Source organism: Lissotriton helveticus, chromosome 12 (genome assembly GCF_964261635.1).
Source record: "Lissotriton helveticus chromosome 12, aLisHel1.1, whole genome shotgun sequence".
Lineage (NCBI taxonomy): Eukaryota > Metazoa > Chordata > Amphibia > Caudata > Salamandridae > Lissotriton > Lissotriton helveticus.
In genome coordinates, this window is record NC_136073.1 from 394,111,022 (window position 1) to 394,137,916 (window position 26,895).

The 26,895-nt window shown below is 46.8% G+C and overlaps 1 protein-coding gene across 1 annotated transcript in view; it reads right to left on the bottom strand.

Moving 5' to 3' along the window:
• LOC144799895 (transcription initiation factor TFIID subunit 4-like) overlaps nucleotides 1-26,895 on the bottom strand; it is a 1,364,652-nt gene that overhangs the window by 928,102 nt on the left and 409,655 nt on the right. Inside the window, exon 7 of the mRNA XM_078671504.1 lies at nucleotides 25,339-25,596. Coding sequence (XP_078527630.1) covers nucleotides 25,339-25,596 — 258 coding nt within the window. The remainder of the gene's footprint in view (nucleotides 1-25,338; nucleotides 25,597-26,895) is intronic.

Here is a 26,895-nt window from a genome sequence, read left to right on the forward strand (position 1 = left end):
AACACTCCCTGTGAAGAAAGCCACTAAATATAAGGTGGCCCAAGATTATCTAGGCCCAAATTTCTTCTTAACCACAACATGCCCACTTTATCCAGAGCGACAAGCGCAACATTCCAAGTAGCCAGCAGCTACTGGGCCTCTGTCATCAGCTCTTAGGATATCGAACAGAGTAAGGGAAGGTGACAGGGTAATTCACCCCAATCCCTGGCTGTTTAATGAGGCTGCCCACAGGTACTGGGACATGATCGTTTATGCCAGCTCCACAACTCCTGAACCGGGCAGTCAATTTTGTTTGTTAGACTCCGCTCTATCCATTATGGAAGGTGGTTTATAAGTTCTCTTTCACTCTCCATCTGAGGGTCCATTTTAATTGGATAATCCAGTCACAAAGCAGAAATTCTTTATGATATACTAAACCATTCAAGAGATTTCATCTTAGGGTTTGAGGAGTCTTAGGTTGGTGCTTGTCTAAAACAGTGGAGACATACATAGATATCATAACCCACACTATAGATTAATTAAACACTTGGCAATAGAAGAAAAGTTTATTTTCCAGGAGGGGTATTCCTAAAGACTGAAAAACCTAGAGCCAGCCTCCTGCCCAGATGATTAGATGACTGCAGAAAGAGGAAAGGACTGAAATGGTATTGGCTGGCCGATGCAGTAGCAGGACCTGGATGAGGGAATCTCTGAATGGACCCTCTAGAAGTACTCCATAAAAAGGGTGAACAGTCTATTTGAGGTATTTGAGGACTTTCCCGCAGTACGCCTGTAGGTTAATACGTTGAGCTGTAGTATAAGATCACAAATGCACTACAGCGGAGAAATCAATGGTTAAATTACTGTCTATGCAGGGCGGTATACAACCTTTACAACGCAACTTTTACCACGACCTACCATTACCACGCATTTTTTACAACGCAGGATCCATGACAACGCATACCATTACCACGCATGTATTTACAACGCAGGTACTTTTACAACGCATACCATTACAACGTAAGTATTGGTAAGTATATTATTTTATTAAAAATATTATTTGGTTTTTTTTGTAAAGGGGTATTTTTTGGGTTCAGGGTCAGTTTTCAGTTTTTGGGTAAAGGGGTATTTTTTGGGTTCAGGGTCAGTTTTGGGTTTTTGGGTAAAGGGGTATTTTTAGGGTTTAGGGTCAGTTTTCAGTTTTTGGGTAAAGGGGTATTTTTAGGGTTCAGGGTCAGTTTTCAGTTTTTGGGTAAAGGGGTATTTTTAGGGTTTAGGGTCAGTTTTCAGTTTTTGGGTAAAGGGGTATTTTTAGGGTTCAGGGTCAGTTTTCAGTTTTTGGGTAAAGGGGTATTTTTAGGGTTCAGGGTCAGTTTTCAGTTTTTGGGTAAAGGGGTATTTTTAGGGTTCAGGGTCAATTTTCAGTTTTTGGGTAAAGGGGTATTTTTAGGGTTCAGTGTCAGTTTTCAGTTTTTGGGTAAAGGGGTATTTTTAGGGTTCAGGGTCAGTTTTTAGTTTTTGGGTAAAGGGGTATTTTTAGGGTTCAGGGTCAGTTTTGGGTTTTTGGGTAAAGGGGTATTTTTAGGGTTCAGGGTCAGTTTTCAGTTTTTGGGTAAAGGGGTATTTTTAGGGTTCAGGGTCAGTTTTCAGTTTTTGGGTAAAGGGGTATTTTTAGGGTTCAGGGTCAGTTTTCAGTTTTTGGGTAAAGGGGTATTTTTAGGGTTCAGGGTCAGTTTTTAGTTTTTGGGTAAAGGGGTATTTTTAGGGTTCAGGGTCAGTTTTGGGTTTTTGGGTAAAGGGGTATTTTTAGGGTTCAGGGACAGTTTTGGGTTTTTGGGTAAAAGGGTATTTTTAGGGTTCAGGGTCAGTTTTGGGTTTTTGGGTAAAGGGGTATTTTTAGGGTTCAGGGTTAGTTTTGAGTTTTTGGGTAAAAGGGGTATTTTTTGGGTTCAAGGTCAGTTTTGGGTTTAAATTTAAATTACATTAAATTAAATTGATTAAATTAAATTAAATTAATTAAATTACATTAAATTAAATTAAATTAAATTAATTAAATTAAATTACATTATATTAATTTTAATTAAATTAAATATTAAAAAATATTATATATTTACCAATACTTACGTTGTAATTGTATGCGTTGTAAAGGGATATGCGTTGTAAATACATGCGTGGTAATGGTATGCGTTGTCATGGATCCTGCGTTGTAAAAAATGCGTGGTAATGGTAGGCGTGGTAAAAGTATGCGTTGTAACGTCATACATCCATGCAGGGCTATATAGATGACCTGGTTATAAAACTGTCAATACTCGACACCGGTCCCTACCCACAAGAGCCTGTGTAAAAGTGATGTATTTTGCCTATTGTTCCTAGTGTAAGGCTACTAGAACACCTACAGAGGCAAACGGCAGAAACCAGATGTGCTCTTTCTTAGGTGGCTCTTAACGACCTGCACAGAAAAGTCAGCAAAAACACTATGCTATGTTAAAAGAGGTATGGAAAACTTGGCGCAAAAGGTGCTGGTCTAACCTCCACACAAAACTGGCAAAGCTGCTAGGTGGTAAACCACAGAGAAATGTGAACCCTTATATTCTAATTTCTTGAACTCACTGGCCTGAAAAAGGTTTTCAAAAGGAAGCTGAAGGGGTTGGGTTATTTAACACTTTCACTCAAGGAAAATGCCAACAATAATGAAAATTTGAAGGAGCACGGTAGGTGCACAAGTCATACCAAATCTATCTACTCTCCGAGGGTGGGTAGAGGATAACGAGTAATATAAAAGACAGCATGGAGACTCAGCTCCCACGGTGATGGGCTGGAGGAGAGGGGTGGATTGGTGTGGGGCCCAAGAGGAGGCCCTCTGTGAATCCCGGGGTTCACCGGAGCGCTTCTCCAGAGTCTGGGGGAAATGGTACAACCTGCTGCCACCGTAATCCTGGAGCAATGTTTAGTTTCCTGCCCAATTCAAATGTTGTGATGTCGGACTAGATTGCTAATAACTTTTTTATGTATGATGCTGATTTTTCTCCATCTGTGCCTAATGATTGTCGAGCTGCTGCCAATGAATTGTCCTTGTTGTTTTGAAATGCCAATAAAATTGATTATCAAAAAAAAAAAAAAGACAGCATGGAAGGTCGATCACAGGTGAGGCACACTGCACCTAAGATGCACAGGGACTGACCTTTGCAATGCAAAGATGATAGGGTCCTCCAGTCTTACAGTTAGAAATGTTAACCGTACAAAGAAGGGTGATTAGGCTGACTGCTACATTGCAAATAGTATTCAGAGCCATACTAGTTGTGGGGACTGCTGACCACCGAGGCCTGGGGGTCACTACACGTGCGCGCTGCAGGCATGCACAGAGGGACACGCACACACAGAGTGCTGGTCTGGACAGGAAGTGCCGTGCCACTTCAGTCCGTTTATTTATCTCTTTCTGGCCACGCCTGGCCAGAAAGTGTTACATTGTGTGATAGTGCTTCCGGGGCTCAGGGGAGACCCTCGGAGCACTAGAGCGCTACATCCCTCCCCAACTTGGATTTGAAAACTTGGATTTGAAAACAATAGTCAGTGGTAATTCAGCAACTGAAGTCAGCCAGCTTCTGGCTCGGCTTTGGATTAGGTCTGAGGTCATATCTCCATCTGCCTCGGGCTGGTACTTGCTCAGCCCTCGGGCTAGGTGCTGGCGTACTTGCTTCGCCCTGGTCCGTAGTGTTCAAAAGTGTGTTCGCATCGTTGGATCTTCCTGCTCCTGTCTCGGTTTCCTCTCCCGCTGGTTCCACTTGGTCGGGGGTGCGCTGTCGAGTAGCCGGTATTTGTTTGAACCAGGAGACATTCCTAGTTACTTCTTCTCCGTCCCGGCGAGCTGTGACCGCTGTGCCCCGCGTTTCTTTGACGACCCACGGTTCTGGCTCAAACGCTGTGTTGAATTTCCCTCCAGGCCTTCTGGTCCGGATTAGCACAGTCTCGCCTGGTTTTATATTCCGGGACTGAGCGCGCCTCTTGTGGCTTGCTTTTTCATTCGTTCTCTTCCGTCTCTCTTGGGTGCGTCTGGGGGAGTAGGGTGCTGGTGCCCAGTTGTCGGCCATGGGGAGCAAGTCCCTTCTTGGTCCGGCGAACATCAACGCCCATGGAGATTGTTGCGTGGTGCTGTGGGGTGTGCTTCTGTACTCCCGCAGAAATAATTGAAGAGCTTCTTCTGGGTCTTTTCCTTCAGCGGTGGCGATTCGCAGGATCTTGTTGGTTGTCCTCATGAACCGCTCCACCTCACCGTTGGCTTGAGGCCATTGGGGCGTGATTCGGTGATGTCGGATGCCTAGATTGTGCAGGAACTCCCGGAATTCGCTCCCCTGGAATGGGGGCCCATTGTCTGTCTTGATGACAAGAGGAACTCCAAACATGGCAAAGGACTTGCTCAAAAGTGGGCGGATGTTGGCAAAACTAGTGGAGGTGGCAAGATCTACAATCGGGTATTTCGTATAGTTGTCAATCAGCACGACGGTGACTCTCCCATCTGGGAAGCTCCCAAAGTCCAAGCTGAGCCATGACCATGGTGATGGGGCATGTTCTTCCGTGATTATTGGCGCGGGAGCGTCAGCTGAGCTAGTTATCTGGCATGCTCGGCACTGGCGTACCACGGTGTCAACAGTTTCTTCGGCTAGTCTCAGCTGGTGATATCCTGCATTGAGGTCCAGTTTAGAAAACCATTGGGCGCCGTTTAGGTCAGTCAGGATGTCGTCGACTGTAGGTGTGAGGTGTCGCTCACGGCGAATGGCTTTGTTTGGGATCCTCATGTCAATGCAAATTCGGATTTTTCCCGGTTGTTTTGGTTTCTCGGCTATGACCATGGGGGACACCCATGGCGTCGGTCCGGACACCTTTTCGATCACTCCTTGTGATTCCAGCAGGTTCAGTTCTTGCTCGACTGCGGCACGTAGGTGGAATGGCACTCTTTGGTGTCGGAGTGCAATCGGTTGTACAGCAGGGTCTATGTGTAGCTTGATAGGTGGGTGCTTGATAGTTCCAAGGCCTGTGAACAGCTTGGGGAACATGAGTAGGATGTCTTCTACCTGCAGCGCTCGTACTGCGTTTGCGAAGGCAATGAGGCCTAGGTCCTCCGCCGTGTTGCTCCCTACCAACAGGTCTGCCTCTTTGTCGATCACATGGAACGTGGTCGTGACTTCCTGGTCATCTGCTCGGACCTGTACTACCATCTTGCCCCGCAGTGGGAGGGGGTCCTGACTGCCATAGGTGAAGATCCTGGCTTTGGAGGGAACAAGTGTGGGTTTCGGTTTTAGTGCTTTGTAATGTTAAATGCCCATTACATTCACCGTGGCTCCGGTGTCGATGACTCCGATTGCTGGTGATCCGTGGATCTGTATTTGGCACTTGGGTTGCGGCCGTCGGCTTTTCTTCAGCTCACTAACAAATGATACGAAATAGCACTCGTCTTCGTCGTCTGTAGACGAGTCATCGTACTGTGGTTGCTGTGTTCTGTGTGACCTAGTTGAGCGTGATGTTGTGGGCTCATCTAGCGACAGTTGTTTGACCGCTCCAGCGGCTGACTTTCTTCCGGAAGCGTTCCGTCCTCGAGATCCTCCTCTGCACACGCTGGCGAAGTGGTTGGGGATACCGCACTTGGAGCATGTCTTCCCTCGTGCTGGGCAGCCATCTTGGGTGTGTTCTTCCCTGCCGCAGTAGCCACACGGTGTCTGGCGTCGTGTTCGCGTCGGTCCTCGACCTCTGCTTCCTCGGTTCGATACGCGCACTGCATCCACCCGTTCTGTCTTGATCACCGTTCCTTTTTCATGGTGTGGATTGAGGGCCGCCTCCATCGCGGTGGCGCGGGCGTCAGATAGCTCATGGGACCGTGCAAGGATCAAGATCTCGTCGAGGGATATCCGTGGCTGTCTCAGGATTAATGTTCGTAGGTGTTTGTTGTGACAGCCCTGGATGAGTTGTGCTGTGACTTCTTTCTTTTCGTCGTCCTCAGTGCACGTGCTTATCAGGTCCCTTAGTCGCGCGTGAAACGCGTCCATTGTCTCCCCTTCCCGTTGTTTGGCTTGTCGGAATTTGAACGTCTCGTAGTGGGGATTCAGTTGGGGGTCGAAATGGGCGTTAAGCGCGTTAACAGCAGCATCAAAGTCATTGGCGGCACCTGTGTTGGGGAGGTGTCTGAATAGCTTGTACAGTTCTGTGCCTCCGAAGTGGAGCAGTAGAGAACGCTTTACTTCATTGTCTTTCTCTCGGGTGGCTGTGAAGTAATTGTTGAGTTGCCCTAGCCACACTGCCCATCGGGGTGCCGCTGTCCCGGGGTCAATCAGTTCGCTGAAAGGCGGTAGTGCTTGTAACTGTGCATGTGTGGAGGGTGTTGGGGCCTGAGCTGCGGGGGGCGCTGCTACCTGTTGGGCACCTCCGGTGGCCCCTCCTTGGTCTTGAGACATGTTTGCGTGGGTTATGCTCTACCCGCTCTTCTGGTGCTGGTTCAACTTGCCTTGCGCTTAGTTGTATTGCCTTATGCTTGTTTGGACTGTTGGATTGCCTTGTGTCCCCTTTTTTTTTTTTTTGTATTGCTAGGTGCTTGTTGCTGGGTGCACGCTTTGTTATTGCCTCTGTCTCCCTGGCGTCTGGTGTTGCTGGGCCTGCGCGCCGTTCCTCTCTCACTCGCGTGCTCACGCGGTGAGGGCCTGAAGCCTGCGTCGGCCTCTCTCTTCTGCGCATGCGCGCACTGCTCGGCCTGCTGGCTGGGCCTTCCTCCGGCGCTTCCTGCTCCGCTTCAGAGCGTCGCCGGTACCGGTCCCTCACGCAGCTTCTTGCATACGCTGCTTACCGGTAGGCGATCTCTTTCGTTTCTTGCTTCTGGGTCCCTCGTGTTGGCCTCCGGTGCTGGGCCTGTGGGGTCTAGGCCGATCCGGGAGCTCGGCGTCTCCGGCGCCTCCGTCAGCTGGTCCGCTTGTGGATTTGGGCAGATCCCACCCTCGTCGCTAGTGTGGGGACTGCTGACCACCGAGGCCTGGGGGTCACTACATGTGCGCGCTGCAGGCATGCACAGAGGGACACGCACACACAGAGTGCTGGTCTGGACAGGAAGTGCCGTGCCACTTCAGTCCGTTTATTTATCTCTTTCTGGCCACGCCTGGCCAGAAAGTGTTACATTGTGTGATAGTGCTTCCGGGGCTCAGGGGAGACCCTCGGAGCACTAGAGCGCTACACTAGTGACATTTAATTACTACATAGCCATACCACTATGCTAAGCAACAAAACATTACATTTAATAACATCACCTCATCCAATCTCAAGTGTGAACAGCAATTTTGCTCATAGAACATCCGATGCCTAAACAATCTTAAGACCAACTCCAATGTAATGGAGGAAATTATTAAAAAAGGACATTGTCTGTTTGCAAGAAACTTGACAGTTGGCAGCCACACCATGGCAAGACTTCCTCAAATTAGTTACAGCAGGCGAATCTTCTGTCAAAAAGCTTTATTCTTCTGGAGAAGTCATAAATTTGATATATAAATACCTGGAGCTCGAAGTAAAGGAGCTCACAAGTGGCTTGGGTTCATATATCTTCGTGATAGCAAAGGCTGCAAACAAACTACATGGTAGGAAGGCACCTTCAACTGACATCTGATGCATTTACATTAACCCCAAACAGCCTAAGAAAAAACCCAGCAACAGTAGAAATTTTAAAAACCATTAGAATCCTAAGGCAACAACATCATGCAGCCATGTGGGTAATGGCCGGGATATTGTCTACTAGGAACAGGGGAACCCGCCATATGCAACATGAGGAAGACCTCATCTGGCATATCCCGGAGACTGTCTTGGCAAAAATCAATAAAGACAAAGTCGGAGAAAAATTTGCCGCCACTCTTAAATTCACTGGGTCTCAGAACCCTTAATGGCAGAGGTGCCCTTGATCAACCTCCATCTTGCACGCACATTGCAAGCTTGAGCGCCTCCTTAATTGATTACATTTGAGTATCCACACAGAATTATCCTCAGGGTAGTAAATTTCAAGTCCTTAACAGTCTGACTGGTGAACATGCAAGGCTCATCTACACTCTATCCAGGACAACTACTAAACTCGCACAAACAATTGGCAACAAAGAATCAAAGAATAAAATGGTTTACAACTCCATCACCCATAAACATGGACGAACTGATGAAAGCCCCAAGACTAGGGGAGCAGTCATTTTCACTCTTGCACTGTGCCCGCTTCTTGGAACAGCTACTCAACAAGTTCACTGGCAAGTAGAGTAGAGGGCAGCAGGCAAGCAAATAATCGTACACCAGAACTGCCAGCAATAAAACAAAAATGGAATACAATCTGATAATCCACACCAGCATCTTCCTCCTCAAGTGTGGAAATGATTCAGAATGCGAATAAGTCATACAGAGCAAATGTATGGGAACTTGCCAAACAAAATTAAGATTCACTTTGGATTGTGCTATATTAGGCCTAGAAAACAAAAATCTCAACAAAAATGTTGGACACTCGTCAAGAAACTATCAAATGGAAATATCACGATGGTCACTCCTTTTGTTCAGCATCCAAGTAATGTAATGTAAAGGGCATTTCTATTGCGCTCTGTTACTCCAAGGGGCATCCTGGCACTCTGCAACTCAATAACGGATTGAAAAAGATAACCACTAATCCTGCTTAAAAAGCCATTTTGTTTTAGTTTCTTCCATAACTGGAAGGTACCTGAAATACTTCGTAACTCTAAAGAGAGCTTGTTCCATGTTGAAGATCCTAAGAATTAAAAGGACCTGCCCTCCATTGTGGACCGCCGAATCCTTGGGATTTTTGCCAGAAAGAGGGTGGCTTAACACAGACGCCTGGCTGGAGCATAGAAGCAAATCTTTGCTCTGAGGTACTGAGCGCCAGACTGATGGAGCGCCATGTGAACCAGGAGAAAGGTCTTGAAACTGATCCTATTCCTAATGGGAAACCAGTGCAGCTCCCTGACTTAAGGGGACCCATGAGTTCTCAGAGGCAGTCCTAGAAGAGTACAGGTTGCTGCAGTCTGGACCAACTGCAGCTTACTAATCAAGTAATCAGGCAGGCCCAAATACAGTGCATTGCCGTAGTTACGTCTGGATGTTATTAAGTACTGTACTGCCAGTTTCCTAGCAGAAAAAGAAAGAAAATGCAGGAAATTCCTCAGCACATGTAACAGACCAAAACAGATCCCTAGTACTGCATTAACCTGAGACAGAAAAGAGAGCTCATAATTAAACTTCGTGCCTAGATTTTTGACAGAGCTAGTGTGACATAGTGGAAGAGGAGCATCCACTGGCCAAAAAGACTGCAAGGGTTCATCTGCTTTTACACCAAAAAAAGAGTAGCTCTGTCTTTCCAGCATTACATTTAAGCTGGTGGGAAGTAAGCCATTGAAAAACTACTGTCAGACAGGTTCTGATTTTATTCGCCAGGGAACACTTAATCCCTACCCCAAGAGGAAAGTAACTGGGTGTCATAAGCATAAGAGAATATCTTTGCTCCATGGGCTTCTGCCAAGAATGCAAGAGGAGTGAGATGTATATTGAATAAAGTAGGGCTCAAGGCTGAACCCCGTGGCACTCCCACTTGCAGATCACAAGAGCCAGACGAAATAGGTGGGCACCAGACTTTTGGCCTCTATCCTCCAGGAACAGAGCCATCCATTCCTACACAAGCACCCTGCTTACAATGGTTTGGAGATGGGACAGGAGTGTGGAGTGGTGCACCGTGTTAAAGGCTGCTGACAGATCAAACATAATCAGCACAGCCCTGCCCCCAACATCTAAGGTACCCCTGATGTAGTCTACCACCTCCACTAGAGCTGTCTCCGTACTACAGCTGAAGCAGCAACCAGATTAGCTTGGATGCAGAAGTTAGCAAATGGACTGAAATTATTTTTAACTTGTGTAATACCTTGGAGGAGGGGTCTGGCATTGATCCACCGCCGACTGATACATACTGCCCATCTTCATGGAAATTGTGAGCCATGGGGTGAAGACATCGCAAGTAAAGAGAAGATCATTTGAATACTGGCGTCTTTTCGAGCAGCCATGGGCCAGGGACCAAATGGTTTCCCCACGACACCAAATGATAAGCCGGACAGTTGGAGGGGCTTCATACTAACTCCAATACACAAAAAATGCACAAATGATCAACCATCCAACTTCAGGTTAATTGCCCTTCTTGACATTGATGGGAGATGCTTCGCAAATAATCCGAGCTAGAGGAATGGGCCAATTCAAAGGCTTTAATCCCCATCTCTAAATCGTGCTTCAGACACTGCCACGAGAGGGAGGACACTTAATTCTTTCCTCCCCGATTAAGGCTGCCTCCATCAATAATGCCCTTCCTCTGGACGTAGCATCCATGGATTTAACCACGGCATTCAACAAAGTGGACAGACAGAAAATCTAACAGAAGTCGCACAGCTGCCGTATCCCAGAAAATCTATTGACAGCCATTAGGAGCCTTTACACCAGGACTTGGGTGAAGTGAAAATATCGGCAAACAGAGTTGCACGATCTGGACCAACACTTGTGTAAAATAGATGCATCTTAGCCCCACTTTTGTATAATCTTTACTCTGTTGATATAATTGATGCACTAGCTGCAGGACGTGCCTTTTCCCCAAAAACTGCAGGCACCCATACATATTGCCTCCAGTATGCAGAGGACTTATTATTGGACCACAGTGCAGTTGGGCTTCAATGATCCTTGGACACACTTGCAGAGTATTATAAGGAAAACAAATGATCAATTAATCATTCCAATACTAAAATCATGGTCTGTGGAGGCAGAATCACCAAGACGTCCAACAAATTCGAATTTGTAATGAATGATGTACATTTGGAACAAGTATCAAGCTTAAAGTACTTGGAAATTTATTTACACCAGCGTGACTCGCAGTTAACACAGCTAGCCAGCCTGAAAGAAATATCTATCAATGATCAAGAGCTACAAAAAACTGACAAAAAAAAGGTGTGTGACTCAGACCTCACAGGCATTTGTAAACTAATTGATGTCTAGTTTATTCCAACTTTAAGCTATGTCTCACTGATATTTAAAGACCATATCATCACATCGCTCAATAAAACTCAAACTCGATGCTACTGGCACATGTTTCATCTTCCAAAAGCTACTCCGTTGTCTCAAATACAACTGGAATTTGGACTATGCAAACAGTCATGTTGAAACTCGTTTTTTGGGCTACTATGCCAAACTTAAGGTGGCCTCCAAAGGATCCATCAAAGAATTGATAAGGCTAGGCATTCAGGATCACAAGCTCCAATCGGAATCTTAGATGAGGAATTCAATTAAACTTTTGGGAGCACAGACCATCATTGAACACAACCTTCCTCTAAAGTTAAGACCCAAAATTCTAGCCAAAAACGCAAAAATAAAATAGGGCAAAGAAGACAGTCAAGAGCTAGCACTAATAGACCATGCAGAACTTGGTGTGCTTCTCTATCAAAACCAGGGATAAATAAGACTCGTACCTATCCAGCCCTATAAAACTTGTCTTCAAAACAGAACATATGGGGCACAGATGTAGACCAATACCTTTAAAAGCATATAAAGCCAATGTTTCGACGTTTGGGCATGAATCAACGTAAGAGGGATAATAATCTAGGTTTCAGTGGAGTAGATGCACAGCTCTCCGCAAGGTGTGTGAAATTTCTCAGGTAATCTCTTAAATTATTGAATTCGAGCCCAGAGGACATCCAAAGTGGTATCCTGGTGGTCTCCACTCAACTGTAGCTTAAGGACAGCGGTTGTTGCATTCTTTTGTCACCAACTGCACCAGCACAGCGCACTGTACCATTGGACGCTTTACGCCGGACAAGAATGCACTGTGCACTTTAATATCCAGCCTACAGCCTTATTGCTACATACTGTTTATGACTAGTGGAGAGTAGGCGTGGCAGGCCCTTAATTAGCACCAAAGTACTTTACAAATCGGATGGGAACCATCGGTCCTTCAAACCTTATCAAAATTAATTTGTGTACCAATCAATACAAATATATGCTCTTTTCGGCTGGCCAGCAGCAGTGTAAGGATTATGCTATTTACCCAATAAGCATCTGTTCTTGGCAAGTAGAGCTGTAGATTCACATGCTTTGCATATTCCCGCCATCTAGTATTGGGTCCGGATGTTTGCAAGTTGTTTTTCTTCGAAGAAGTCTTTCCTAGTCACAAGGTAAGGTGCCTCCTCCTTTCGGTGATAGTGCGCATGGGCATCGACTCCATTGTTGGATTGTTTTCCTGCAAGAGGGTGAGAATGGAGTAACTCAGTGTAGTACAGAGATGTCCATGCGTATGTAATGTAAATAATTCCAAACTGTAACAGCCACAGGTGCCCGGGGAGGTGGGAGGGCGTATGTGAATCTACAGCTCTACATGCCAAGAACTGATGCTTACGGGGTAAGTAGCATAATCTGTTCGAGGCATGTGTGCTGTAGATACACATGCTTTGCTTAGACTATATAGCAGTATTCTCCCAAAGCGGTGGCTAACCAGTAGATGTTGCAGCTGTTTCAAAAAGTGTTTTTAGCACTGCTTGGCCTACATTGGCTTGTTGACGTGCTAACACGTCCACACAGTAACGTTTGGTAAAAGTGCCTGGTGTGGACCAAGTTGCTGCTTTACAATGGTCAGCTTTAGGGAGGTTACCTAAAAAGGCCATAGATGTTCATATTTTACGAGTGGAATGTGCTCTAGGAGGTATAGATAAAGTTTGTTTAGCTTTAGTGTAGCAGGTTTTGAATGCACTTAAAAATCAATCTTGAGGGCGTGGCTACGCGTGACTAGGTGATGGCTGCGTAGTAGAGGAGCTCCGCACTGCCTGACCCCTAAACCCCTCCATCCGTTACAATAATCCGAGTCCTGTTGCGGGACTAGACTGCCCCGAGTGCTGTGACCCCCTCCGGTCTGTCTCCGGTCTCCGGCGGTGGTGCGGGAGTGAATCACGGCCGGTAGTGGGTTGCGGCCTAGTGCTGCGGTGAGACCGCGACCCACAGTACTTCTGGTTGCCGCTGGTCTCGCACTGCTAGGCGGGCTCGCACGTAATTGAGGTCCCGGTCGGGGCCTGGTTCGCGACCTGGGTCCACTCCTTGCTGTTCGGTCGGCACTTTTGGAGGCGGCCCACCCCTTGACTACTCATCAGAGGACTGCACTGGGGCACAAGTGAATAGCCTGGCCCCTACGATCTGCTGGTCGCTGCCTGCCCGGTGAGCTCGGCCAGAGGAGGCCTGCGGTAGCCATCGACAACTGGAGCCTGAGTGGGCGGAAAAAAGGAAGACCGGAGCAACCACCAGAGGTGAGCCTGAGCCCAGCGACCCGCGGGGAGCCCCTTGACCTGTGGCTGGTGACTCCCTGACACATCCAAGAGACGCCACAATAGAGTGACCGGTGGGGACACCTGTGCCTGTAGCCATATCCCCTGTGACTGCCTGTGGGAGATTGAGTGTGCTAAGCGGCGGCTGGGGCCCTTGGTTGAGACAGACATGGCAAGTGGAAGGTGCCAGAAGGCGACGCAGCAGAACAAACTGGACAGGTACACTTGCCCGAAGAGCCCAGACCCTGACCGCCCAGACCGGCAGGTATCCGTTGGAGGGTCAGAGAGCGTGTCTCTCAAGGATGTCATGGACGCCATTGCAGGGGTGCGCGCCTCAACCAACGCCATATCAGTGGAAGTGACTTTGATTAGGGCTGATCTAGCGAAGACCCATGAAAAGATCAAGCAGTTGAAAATAACCACTCAAAGTTTGGTGGATGACGACTCGCAGCTGCAGACAGAGCTCCAGGATTTACATGCCTTCAAAAAGTTTGCGATGGACAAGCTTGACGACTACGAAGGGCGCTCTCGGCGCAACAACGTCCTCATCGTGGGTCTTCCCAAAAAATCGGAGGGGCAGGCGCCCGACCTGTTTGTCGAGGAGCTGGTGCTCCAACATCTCAAGCTGCGAGGCCTCTCGAAATTCTTTGTGGTGGAACGGGCTCACCGCGTCCCGGGAGGCCGCCCAAAGCCGCGGGCTCCACCCCGACCCATCTTGGCGAGACTCCTGAACTTCAGGGCCCGGCTTTCCCGTGCGAAAACTCAACAGTCAGTGTTTTCCCGGATTACACTCAGGCTGTCCAGAGGCAACAACGATCATTTTTGGCTGTTAAAAAATCCTTGAGAGAAAAAGGACTGAAGTACTCCATGCTCTTTCCCGCTAGGCTTAGAGTAGAGGCTAATGGGAAGGCCTGATTTTTTGATCAACCGGAGGCTGCAGCAGACTGGCTGGAGGGCTGTAGAGACCCCGAGGAGCACTCCCCACGTTGAGCCTGGTGAATATTGGCGTTTGTGGAATGTGGGTTTGATAGTTAACTAACTATATGAAGGGACACTCTTGTGGCCTAAATGTGGATACCACTGGTTATTTAAATCCTTCCCTGCTGCTTACTTAGTTGGAATGTCAATGGTCTGGGAGACAAGGTAAAATGCACGGCGGTCCTACAGTACATCAAACAACACTCGCAGGATGTAGTCCTCCTCCAGGAGACACATCTGGTTGGTAACATGTGTAGGGCCCAGAAAAGGTGGGGGTACAAGCTCATTGCCCACTTGGGATTTACTAGTGGGTCCCGGGGAGTGGGTATCATGATCAAAACCTCCTTTCCTTTCTCACCCCAGTCTACGCATGTTGATGATCAGGGGAGGTATGTTGTGCTTTCTGGGCAATGGGAAGGGAGTACAATGACCCTGGTGTCGATGTATGTTCCCCCAGGTCTACAGGCTCAATCGTTCACCGATCTGGGCACTCTGCTTCTTTCTTTGCCGGATGGCCTTCTTATGGTGGGCGGTGATTTTAATGCAGTGTTGTCTGGGGAGCTGGATCGTCGGCCCCCGCGAGCCACTGGATCCTCCAATAGTTGGCTTCCTGACTTCATCGAGGCATTCGGACTATCTGATGCTTGGAGGGCCCTTCACCCTGGGGACACACAATACACATTCCTTTCCGGTGCCCACCACAGCTTCTCCCGCATTGATTACTTACTCTTGCCTGCCTCCCAACTGCTTCACCTGCTAGAGGTCCGCCACCTGGCGAAGGGCATATCTGACTACTCGTCGTAATGGGCAAGATTGATGTTGGGAGAGTGCCGGGTTGACATGGTAGTGCCTATTAATCCATGGTTCCTTCGAGACCCATCTCTTCGTAAGGACCTGCAGAAGGCGATAGACCATTACTTTGGTGAGAACCTCGGGTTGGAGGATTCCCCTCAGGTGCTTTGGGAGGCATTCAAGTCCGTCATGTGAGGGGCTGCCCTCTCTTTGGTGGCGGGCATCCTGAAGGAGAATTTCATGGACATTGAGGCGATTGAAAGGGATGTATTACACCTAGAGGCAGAAGTGGGGAGTGGGGCGACCCAAGACGCGGAGCATCTTTTGCGCCTAAAACAGATTAATACAAGGCTCTCGCCACTGAGCGTGCCAAGTCCTGGGGTAAAGAGAGGGATGGTAGGGTGTATGAATGGGGGGATAAGGCTGGGAAACTTCTTGCATGGCTGGATAAGAGGGAGCGAGCTAGTCGACTGGTGCCTGAACTCACAACCAATTCGGGTGAGACAGTCCGGGAACCGGCCCTTACAGCTGGCGAGTTTGCGGCACATTACTCAGCAGTGTCCACATCACACTTGCCCCTCGGGGAGGCGGATTCGGTGGATCTCCTTACAGACATTGGTCTTCCGTCCCGTCCCTATCAAAGGATGACCGGGGCTACTTGGACAGTGCTTTAACTAACAACGAGATTGCGCACGCAATCAGGGCCCTTAATCCGGGTAAGGCGTAGGGGCCCAACGAACTCCCCATCGAGCTTTACAAAATGTGTCCGGACAAGCTGGCCCCACACCTGCGGGCCACGTTTGAAGATGGCAGAGTGGCGGGAGAGCTGCCGCCTGACCAACGGTTGGCCTCCATAATAGTTATCCCGAAGGACGGAAAGCCGAAAGATAGGTGCACATCCTATCGACCCATCTCCTTGATCAATGCCGAAACAAAAATACTCGCTAAGCTTCTAGCCACCCGCCTATCACGAGTGCTCGCCTCCCTGGTGCACCTTGACCAGTCTGGATTCATGCCCCACCGCAGTACTGCTTTAAATCTGAGACGTGTCCATGGGGTGATAGCACGAGCTGGCACGATACAGGAAGACGCCGTCAACTTGTCTATAGATGCGTCAATGGCTTTTGACACCATCGAATGGCCTTACCCATTTGCAGTGCTCTCTAAATTCGGGTTTGGGCCGCAGTTCATCTCTTGGGTCAGACTCTACTCCGCCCCTCTTGCGCAGGTGGTGGTTAACAACAAGCACTCTGAGACCTTCCTTCTTGGTCGGGGCACCAGGCAGGGATGCCCGTTGTCGCCCCTGCTCTTCGCCCTACCCTTGGAGCCCTTGGCCACCTGGATTTGGCAAGATTTGTCCGTCAGGGGTTTGCGGTGGTCGGCGGGCTGGGAGGACCGCATCTCCCTCTACGCAGACGACATTCTGCTCTATTTGGCCTCCCCTTATAAATCGCTCAGGTGCGTCTTGGACATTTTTACGTCATTCGGTAGATCCTCAGGCTACTCTATCAACTGGGGGAAGTCTCTCCTCTATGTCCTATCCGGCGGAGCCCCGTCTCTTCCCAGGGACTGTCCAATACAAGTGGTGACCGATGGTTTCTGCTATCTAGGGATATATGTTACAGCCGATGCCAAGCTCCGGTATGAGAGAAACCTGCTCCCGCCCATGCAGCATCTGAGACTAGATATCGCAGTTTGGAAGACCCTACCACTCTCGCTGCTCGGACGTGCTGCTCTTTTTAAGATGATGTCTCTCCCCTGCTTCCTTTATGCCCTTCAGAATTACCCCGATCCAGTCTCAGCGTGCTATTTCATGGAGCTAGAAGGATTACATAGGCAGCTGCTGTGGGACGGGAGACCCAGGATTGAGTTCCACAAGTTAACCCTTAACTGGTATGACGGTGGGATCAGCCTCCCTGACATTAAAAAATACAATTGGGCGGCACACCTTGCTGCCATCAACCAGGGTACGTACCAAGCCCAGGGAGACCCGGGATATGCCATGGACAGATAGTTACTACCCGGCAGCTCATACAATCGTGCCCTCTACTCTAATCCCAATACCCTACATCTGACCGGACCAACGCCTCACTCGGTCCAGGTGTGGCACGCAGTTAACAGGAGTCTGGGATTGGAGCACAAGTTGACTCTCGCGACCCCCCTCTGGGACACAGCTCAGCTGGGTGGTCTTCATTCCTCCAAAGGCTTTGACAAGTGGGACCTGATCGGCATTTCTTGGGTGGGTGATCTGTGGGTGAAGGGCCGAATCCTCAGCTTTGACCAGCTGAAGCAGCAATATGAGCTTGCGGACACAGAGTTTTTCCGATACTTCCAGATCCATCATGCTCTAACCACCACCACTGGCGAGGGATCCACTCCCCCTGACTCCTCCCCACTGGAAGATAGGCTACTGGGTGAGCTCCTCCCGCAGAAGGCCATCTCTTTGACAATCAAGAAACTTACTAACAACACACCAGATCCCCTACTTAAACTGCGTGAGACATGGGAGGCAGATGGCCTCTTACTTGATGACAAGGATTGGACTGCAGCGGTGGCCTCGCCAACGGAAGTAGCGATTTCCGCACGTCTCCACCTGATACAACTGAAAATCCTTCACAGGGATTATATTACAGGGCCGCATCTGGCTCACATGGGGCGGGATGACAATGTAAACTGTAGGCGACAATGTGAAATGGTGGCCACATTCATGCATATTCTTTGGGAGTGTGAGTACATTCAGACTTACTGGAAAGAGATCCATAAAGTCATGTGTGAGGTCTTGCACAAATCCGTCAGTCCAGAGACAAAAAGATGTTTGCTTAATGTGTGGGAACCCACAGATTTGATTGCAGCCGAAAAGTTATGGGCCACAGTTGGGGCCACGGTAGCCAAGAGAGACATTGCCCAATTATGGGGCGCAACAACGCCCCCTACTGTCAAAATGTGGAAGCGAAACATGGACTGGTGCATGTTCCAGGAGAAGACTGAGTATGTGGCACGGGATTTGCCCCCGAAAGTGGTCCCGAGTCTGGGATAAGTGGAACTCTTACAGGAGAGATATATGTGTTGCACCTGCTGCTCCTGCTGACGATGAACCGCTGTCTCCATAAATGTGTAACGGTAAATGTGTGATATTCCATGTGAATTCTTCTAACCTTACGGAGCTGCCATTTTCAATCATGGGTGCTATTTTCTGATAATGTGAATGCCGATTGTTTATTTTTTTTTTCTTTCTTGTTCTTAAATCAATAAAAAGAGATTTAAAAAAATCAATCTCGCAGTACTATATTTAGAAATGGGATTGCCTTTGTGAGGTGTAGAAAATGCAACGAACAGTTGTTTTGTGAAAATCTTTTGTTCTTTGAATGTCGTACAATAGCGCTCTTCGGATATCAAGAGTATGAGAAGCTCGTTCTGCTACTGAATCAGGTTGAGGAAAGAAATCAGGCAACTCAACTGATTGGTTGATATGGAAAGCAGAAACCACTTTGGGAAGGAACTTTGGGTTGGTGCGAAGAACTACCCTGTTTCTATTAAGTTGAAAGAAGCGTTCTTCTAAGGTTAAAGCTTGTAGCTCACCAACTCTCCTTAATTAAGTGATTGTAATGAGGAAGGCGACTTTCCATGAAAGAAACGGTAGCGGACAGTCGTGTAATGGCTCAAAAGGTGGACCCATGAGCCGTATAAGCACAATGTTTAGATTCCAAACTGGTGCAGGAGGTACCCTGGGTGATATTATTCTCTTAAGGCCCTCCATAAAGGTTTTAATTTCTGGAACCTTGAACAGAGAAAGATGTGGTCTGTTTTGCATATATGCAGCCATTGCTACAAGATGCAAATGAATGGAAGTGTAGGCTTATCCAGCACGCTGTAAATGCAGAAGGTAACAATTGCTATCTTGAGTAGATGAATTTAGAGGATCAATATTGTTATTATTACAATACAAACCGTTTCCATTTAGCTGCATAGTATGCTCTGGTAGTAGGCTTGCTTGCTTCTTTAAGAATGGTCATGCATTCTGGTGGCAAGCTAAGATATCCAAACTATGAGTTCAGGAGTCAAATCGTTAGATTGAGCTCCTTGGGATTTGGATGTCTGACATCCCCATGGTTCTGCGTGAGAAGACTAGAATTGAGATGTAGCTTTTGATGTGAAACTACTGACCGTTCTAAAAGTGTTGTGAACCACGGTTGACGAGCCCAAGTGGGAGCTACTAGAATCAGTATGAGGGATGTTTACCTGAGCTTCCAAACCAGAAAGGGAAGGAGAGGGAGAGGTGGAAAAGCATAGGCAAATATCCCTGACTAATTCATCCATAGGGCATAGCCTTTGGATAGAGGGTGTGGGAACCTAGAGGCGAAGTTTGGGCATTTTGAGTTGTCCACTGTGGCGAAGAGATCTATTTGTGGGAATCCCCATTGTTTAAAACATGGAAGGAGAACCGGGGGATGAAGTTCCAACTCGTGAATTTGTTGCCGCCTTCTGCTTAGGAGGTCGGCAATCCGATTGTCCACCCCTGGGGATGCTCTGCCAGAAGATGGACTTTGTGATGAATTGCCCAACGCCAAATCGTCTGAGAGAGGCGTGACGGTTGTAGAGAATGTGTCCCCCCTTGTTTTTGTACATAGTACATTGCTGTCATGTTGTCTGTGTGGCCTAGGACCACTTTCCCTATGAGGTGAGACTGAAAAGCTTTCAGTGCTAGATATACAGCTAGAAGCTCCAGATAACTGATGTGCAGAGCTTTTTTACCTGTTGTCCCATAGACCTTGAACTGTCAAGTTGTGAAGATGAGCACCCCAACCTGTGAGGGATGCGTCTGTTAGTATGATCTGTGGAACAGGGTCGATGAAAGGCTGCCCTTTTGATAAGTTTGGTGTGTTTCACCACTACAGAGAGCGATGGGTGCGGCTGTCTACCAACACTAGATCCGTTAATTGACCCTGAGATGGATTCCACTGATGTGCTAAGCACACCTGTAGAGGAAGCATGTGCAGTCTTGCATGTGGCACTATCGCGATCCATGATGCCATCATCCCTAGCAGTTGCATGAACGTTCTGGCTGCTAAGTATTGATTGGCCTGAAACTGTATTGGCAGAGATTGAATATTCTGAATTCTGGCTGCACTGGGAGAGGCTAGAGCTGTACAAGTGTTCAGAGTTGCTCCCAGATAATACTACATTTGTGAAGGCTGAAGGTGAGACTTTTGACCATGGACTGTGAAACCCAATTGGTAGATTAGGTTTAATGTAGTCTGAGTGTAGTGTAGACACTTTTGGTGTGTGCTGGCCTTGATGAGCCAGTCGTCCAAATATGGGAAGACATTAATTTGTTGCCTTCTGAGATGTGCCGCCACTGGAGAAGTGTGGCTCACTGGTTAGAGGAGGCAGACCTGGAAGCAGAGGTCGGCCCGGGACCAGGGTTCAATTCCCGGCTCGGCGGGGTCTTGAGTCCTAAAATGTCCATGGACTTGACAATTCTCGCTCCGGTGCCTACTCGATTCACGGGTTCACACTCTGCGACTCTGGGCAATAGCTTGCTTAATCTCCACAACGGCCCCTCGCGGTGGGATGCCTGGCTTTCACCTTGCGGATACCCTGCCGGGGTTATCTCACAGGGGAATACCAGGACGGGTTCCCTAAGCAAGCGCTTAGAAACCGCTTGGTGATTTGCGCTATATATAAATTCCTGTACTACTGCCAGACATTTTGTTAATAAACTGGAAGCAGTAGCTACTCTGAACAGGAGTACCTTGAATTGATAGTGTTTTCCTGCTATCACAAATCTCAGGTATTTGCGATGAGCTGGGTAAACCGGAATATGAAAGTAGGTGTCTTATGTCTAGTGTGGACATAAAATCACCTTGCTGTAGCAGTGGAAGGACTTATTGAAGCGTGACTATGTGGAAATGTTCTGAAAGTATGTACAGAGTTAATATCCTTAGATCCAAAATTGGTCTTGAGGAGCCATCCTTTTGGGGTATTAGAAAGTACAGAATACACTCCTGAACCTTGGTACTGTAATGGAACTGGTTCCATAGCTTCTTTTGTTAAAAGAGCTTGTACCTCTTGTTTCAGAAGCTGCAGGTGTTCTGACGAGAGTTTGTGAATGTGAGGTGGAATGTTAGGAGGATTGTTGGTGAGCTCCAGGCAATAACCATGTCGGATAATGTCTAGAACCCATTTGTCTGATGTTATGGATTGCCAAATGGGAAGTAATTGTTGAAATCTTCCCCCGACAGGTGTTAGATGATTCGGGGGAAGCGTTGGCTACGTGTTGACGTGCCCTGACCTCTACCCTTAAAATTGTTTCCTCTGTACCCACTACTAAAGAAACCTCTACCGGAAGCGGGTTGCGTACGAGGAAGTGTTAGAGTCTAAGGATGAAGTTTTAGACACTGCTCTATAGAATGAGCGATAAAGAGAGCCTCTGCTTGAAGGAGATTGCAGTGCTCCCCTAGATTTCACCACAACTGTGTCTTTTTTCATTTTTTCTAAAGCTTCATCAATCTGAGGTCCGAAAAGATGTTGTTTGTTAAAAAATAGACCATTGTACTTCTGGTTTAAAACCTGAAATTCTAAGCCAGGCATGCCGATGTAAGAGAATGCTGGTGTTAACTTCACTCGCTGCAGTGCCAGCAGCATCTAGCGCACATCTAATAGAAGTATTAGAGATATGTTTCCTTCTTGGACTAGCTCTTGTGCCTTTTTCTGGTGCTCTTTTAGGAGGTATTGAAGTAGGCCTTCCATCTCGTCCCAGTGCCCTGTCATAACTAGCTAGTAGGCCCTGCGTGTTGGCAATGCGCCAGTGATTAGCAGCTTGAGCAGCAACCCTTTTGCCAGATGCGTCAATAAGCTTTGGGTCTTTATCTGGGGGAGGCGCATCTCCAGATGTCTGTGAGTTTGTTCTTTTACGAGCGTTGGAAACTACTAGTGAATCTAGGAGGGAGCTGTCCTTTAATGAAAACCGTATCAGAGTGTGATGGTTTATATTTTTTATCAACCCTTGCTGTTAAAATTCGTGCCCGAACAGGGTCCTAAAAAATTTCATCTGCATGACTCATCATGCCTTTTAACAAAGGGAGACTCTGGCTAACTCTGTGTGAAGACCCGAGTCTCAATAAAAAAATCATCATCAAAGATCTCTTTATGCACTGTAACCCGATGATAGGCTGTTGCTCTGGAAATTAGCTCTAGATAGGAAACATTATCATCTGGAGGTCAAGGTTTTTCAGGGTATAGGTCTGGATCATTATCCATAGGTGGATCTATACTATAATCATCCCACAGATCTGTAGGTAAAGGAATATTGTCATCATCATCATCATTATCATCCCCATCTCCCAAATCAGGTTGTGTGTGAGGAGATCCCTGTGGTGTTATGTGTAGTGGATCTGAGTCTGGAGGTATTGGTAAAGGTGAAGATGGTGGAAGTGGTGGAGGGGATGGGAAAGTAGAATGAATAGTACTTGTAGTAATGTTTTTCTTCTTGTTATGGGGGGGATCTTGTAACCAGTGTCCTCTGAACTGACTTTCCTTTAGGAAGGAATTTTTGCTAAATTATGACCAGTGTCTGGATTGATATAAAGCTTTTTCTTCTTTGGATCCGATTTGTCTTTCATAATGTCAAAAATTGGTTGTAGAGGATCTGAAATATTTTCTTTGGATGTAGGCGCTGAAAGTTTTGGTGCCGAACCGGACTGGTCCTTCTTGTCCTTGGAAGTGGAAGGTTTCGGCTACGGACTGGTCCTTCTTGTCCTTGGAAGTGGAAGGTTTCGGCTACGAAGTGGACTTTTGTTTAGAAACAGAGGACTTCAGTGCCAAACTAGATATGTCTGTCCGAGTGGAAGGTTTCGGGCCGGAAAACGATCTGTCTCGGCTCTCTCCCGAGCCGGAAGGCTTGATTACTTGTTTCGGTGCCAGGTCCGAGGGGGGGGCATCAGAAACGTAGTCTCTGTGCCAACCAAGGCCCAAAGGCAGAGGTGGTGCCGAAGCCCTATGTTAGTGGAAGATAGCTTATGGGGTACGGGGGATTTAGTGCTTACAACCACCTGTCCCGCTGGAATATCTTCAGACTCCAATTCGATTTCTAGGTCGGAATCTGATTCTACAACAGAGAAGGCCTCCTCTTCTTCCGCAGCTGTGGCTTCATCTTCGGATTCTTCTCTGAAGATATACGGAGTAAGTTGAGTGCTTTGGCGATGCATTTCCCGTTGTCGAGCCTGACGATATTGAGGAGTCTTTTTCGATTGGAACGACCAACAGGCCTCGCAATCTTTTTCCTTGTGCTCTGGTGAGAGGCACAAGTTGCAGACTTGGTGTAGATCAGTGCACACCCAGGACAGAATTGAAATGGGGTCCGTTCCATCGGCAGAAGAATGGCTTGACACCGCTAGGCCCGAAGGCTGACCACAATGTTTTCGATTGAAGATGAGAGGCTTTCCCGATCAAATGGATATGCTGAGAGAGAAACGCGTACGATAACAATACCGTCGAGGGTACAGTGGATTGCACACAGAGGGAAACCCAAAGGATGGTTTTGAACCGGAGCGCAGCAATACACGTCTGAACCCAATGGCGGAAAAAAACAATCTAACAATGGAGTCGATGCCCATGCGCACCAGCACCGAAAGGAGGAGTCACCTTATCTCTTGACTAGGCAAGACTTCTTCGAAGAAAAACAACTTGCAAACATCCGTACCCAACACTAGATGGCAGGTGTATACAAAGCATGCGTATCTACAGCACACATGCCTCGAACATTGGATTCGCTAGGCTTTATGACGCTGTAAAATGTACTTTATGATTAGGATTTGCTTTTTAAGACCAGCGAAAGTGCGCAGTACACTTTATTCACTCAGTTGTTACTATCGGACTCTTAAAGCCTTATGTGATTGCATTATGCACTTTATTCACCAGACTGTAGATTTGTTGCCAGATCTTGGCTAGGACCAGTGGAAACTAGGTGTGTCTGGCCCAGCTACTGCAAAGGCACTTTATAAGTTTGCTTGGAGTCTTCTGTTTTCGAAATTCAGGCACCAATTGGTTTAAGAATTGGTTCTTTTAGTTCTGCCAGGAAAGACTCAGGCAGGACAGACCTGATAGGCCCTTCAATACTGCAAAATTTACTTTTTCGAAAACTGGCTTGCTTTTAACTCCAAAGTAACTGCACGCTGCATTTTATAGTGGTTTCATTCCGGTCAGGACCAGTGTGAGCCCGGGTGGCCCTTTGTCCTTTGAAAATATATTTTTCAATTCTGATGAGAATCCCCTTGGCTTTCGTAGCCTGATTAAATCGCCCAGACCATTTAATTAGCTGCACACACAGACCTACCCCTCCCAGCACGCAGAGCCTACTCCAGGCACGCTGCTCCCTGTGCAAAATAGGCCTGGTCAGCTCACTGAATTTGCAAATTGCACTTAATGATCCTGGATGGAGCCTATCTGGCTAATGCGTTACGCATTTCATTAGTTGGTCTACTCTTTTCTTCCCAGGCTGGTGGACACCATCTATATAGCCTAAAACCTCTGTAGGAACCTGTACACTCTCTACCACACTTTATGACCTTGATTCTATACAGCATGTATGTTATTTACTGTCTAGCTTTCCGAGACATCAGGATTGGATCCCTGTCCTTAGATTAAAGGTTTGCTAAAGGTGCATGTGCATTAACAGCGCCATGGTGCCATTTGTCAAATTTTCGAAATTCTTAATTTATTTATCTCGTTGTATCTTGCTCCTATTTTAAAACACATTACATTTTATTCTTCAGACTGAATGCTGCCAAGGGATTGTGTAGGCAGAACAGTGATTGGTTTCAGAAAGTTTACCGATTATATTATGATTGTATTACGATTGGAAAAGATGTATTGGTCAAGCACTTTTGTGACATACTGAATTAATGGTATTATGCTTTGAATTGATCAATAGTGACAACACTGACTGTTCTGTTTAAATCAATTTTTAACTGTTTTTCTAACTTGTGGTTTTAAACACCTAGAAACAATTAAACTTACACTACTGCTCTATGAGAATTAGTTTTGCAATTATGCTAGGGAAATTTTAGCTGATAAAAACGTTGTTTGGTCTTACAAAAATGTGGAACTCCAAAGATTGTGAATCATGGGACATGATAAAAAACAATGTATAAGGTAAAAATTAAACAGATACACAAACTACTAAAATGATCAGAAGTAATTCAATTTTTACACATTCAGCTATTTTTCCCATTTTTGTACATACCATTTCAGAGCTGTGGCTTGTTGTAGCTTTATTGACCTGAGAAAGCTGTGCTGTGTTTGATCCAGTGATGGTGCAAACGTTGTTAGAGTGGTTTAATCCTATTGTTTGATTCGTGCCAACTGTAGACATCTGTCCAGAGTTAGACTGAGGAAGTGCTTGTAAAGATTTGGCTTGCTGCATTGACTGCTGAGATTGTTGCGCTTGCACAACGGACTGTTGACTGTTCAGTAAAGACTGCCTCAATGCCGGCAGGCTTTTCTACAAGAAAAGAAACTGTATTAACTATTTTACACATTTCACAGAGTACAAGGACACTAAGAATCAATGCACTCTGCAATCTCATTTAAAAATAATAATAATTATACATTTAAAAAGCATTAAAGCTGATACGTGCTCTGCAATTCCCCATGGTGAACTAACTCACGCTTTCATTCGGAGGAGAATAGCGAAGCTTTGGTGTCATGTTGAGCTTTGTCAGCAGAGATTCTGAATGATAAGGTGATGGTATTGGACCTCTGACATCACGGACTTCAAGATCTAGCCAGGATCTTTCTGATAACCGCTTTCAATATAACATAACAATGGCAGCCAGTAGGGCTTTGAGCTTTGCTCTGACATACCCCAGTTATGCCCACCCTTGTGTAAAGTCAAACTCGGAATTTGTTGCCTTCAGCTACAGCTGAAAATAGGACATCGAAGGTGGAACACACGTTAAATAAAGTCAAAATTTCACAAACACTCACCCCTGAATTATCAGCACTGTATCCCTGCCTGCATCTTACACATTAACGTGATCAGAAAGCTCTTAGAGATGTGCTGCAAGTTTAGATACCACACGCGCTAACAGTATACTCCGGTGCAGCTCTCCTGCAATCACATATTCAAGCACAAACAAGTCACACATTGTTAACATTCAAAGATCCTTAAAGAAACCTCTGCAACCCATGCCCTGCAGACGTGAAAATGGTCCCTAGAGGGACACTATAATAACTTCACTGACAGAACCCATCACTGTTTAAGATTCCTGATCCAGCAGTTGTGTAGAGGTAATCACGTGCTTGGGTTTTTAGAAGCCTCAACACTTTGAAAAGAGGCCTGTACTACCTGTCTTAGGGATCGTATGGGCTGGGTAATGGATTAGCAAACAATCAGACATCAGATTCTGCAATCAAATGGCTGGCACATGGAGTAACACCATGCAATTCCTGTTAGCACTTGCTGCGAAATGGCTCATAGATTCTAGGAGATGCAAAGAGGGCCTTCTATGAATGACAGATACACTCCTCTTTCTCACAGCACTGAAGGAGTTTGCATCCATGGTGATGCAGCTTGCTCATCCCTGGTGGACTTTGCAATTCAGGCATCAAACTAGTCTCATCACTCCAGCAAACTAAACTTAGTTTAAAGTACCCCATTCAACCCTTTTGGATATATAGATACATTTTTTATTGATTCAAGTTATTTAAAAACATGGGTATTTAAAAAACATTCTTCTTAAAACAATAAAACAGAGCGAAAACATAATATAGTTTATTCATTTCCTACATTTAGCGTCCT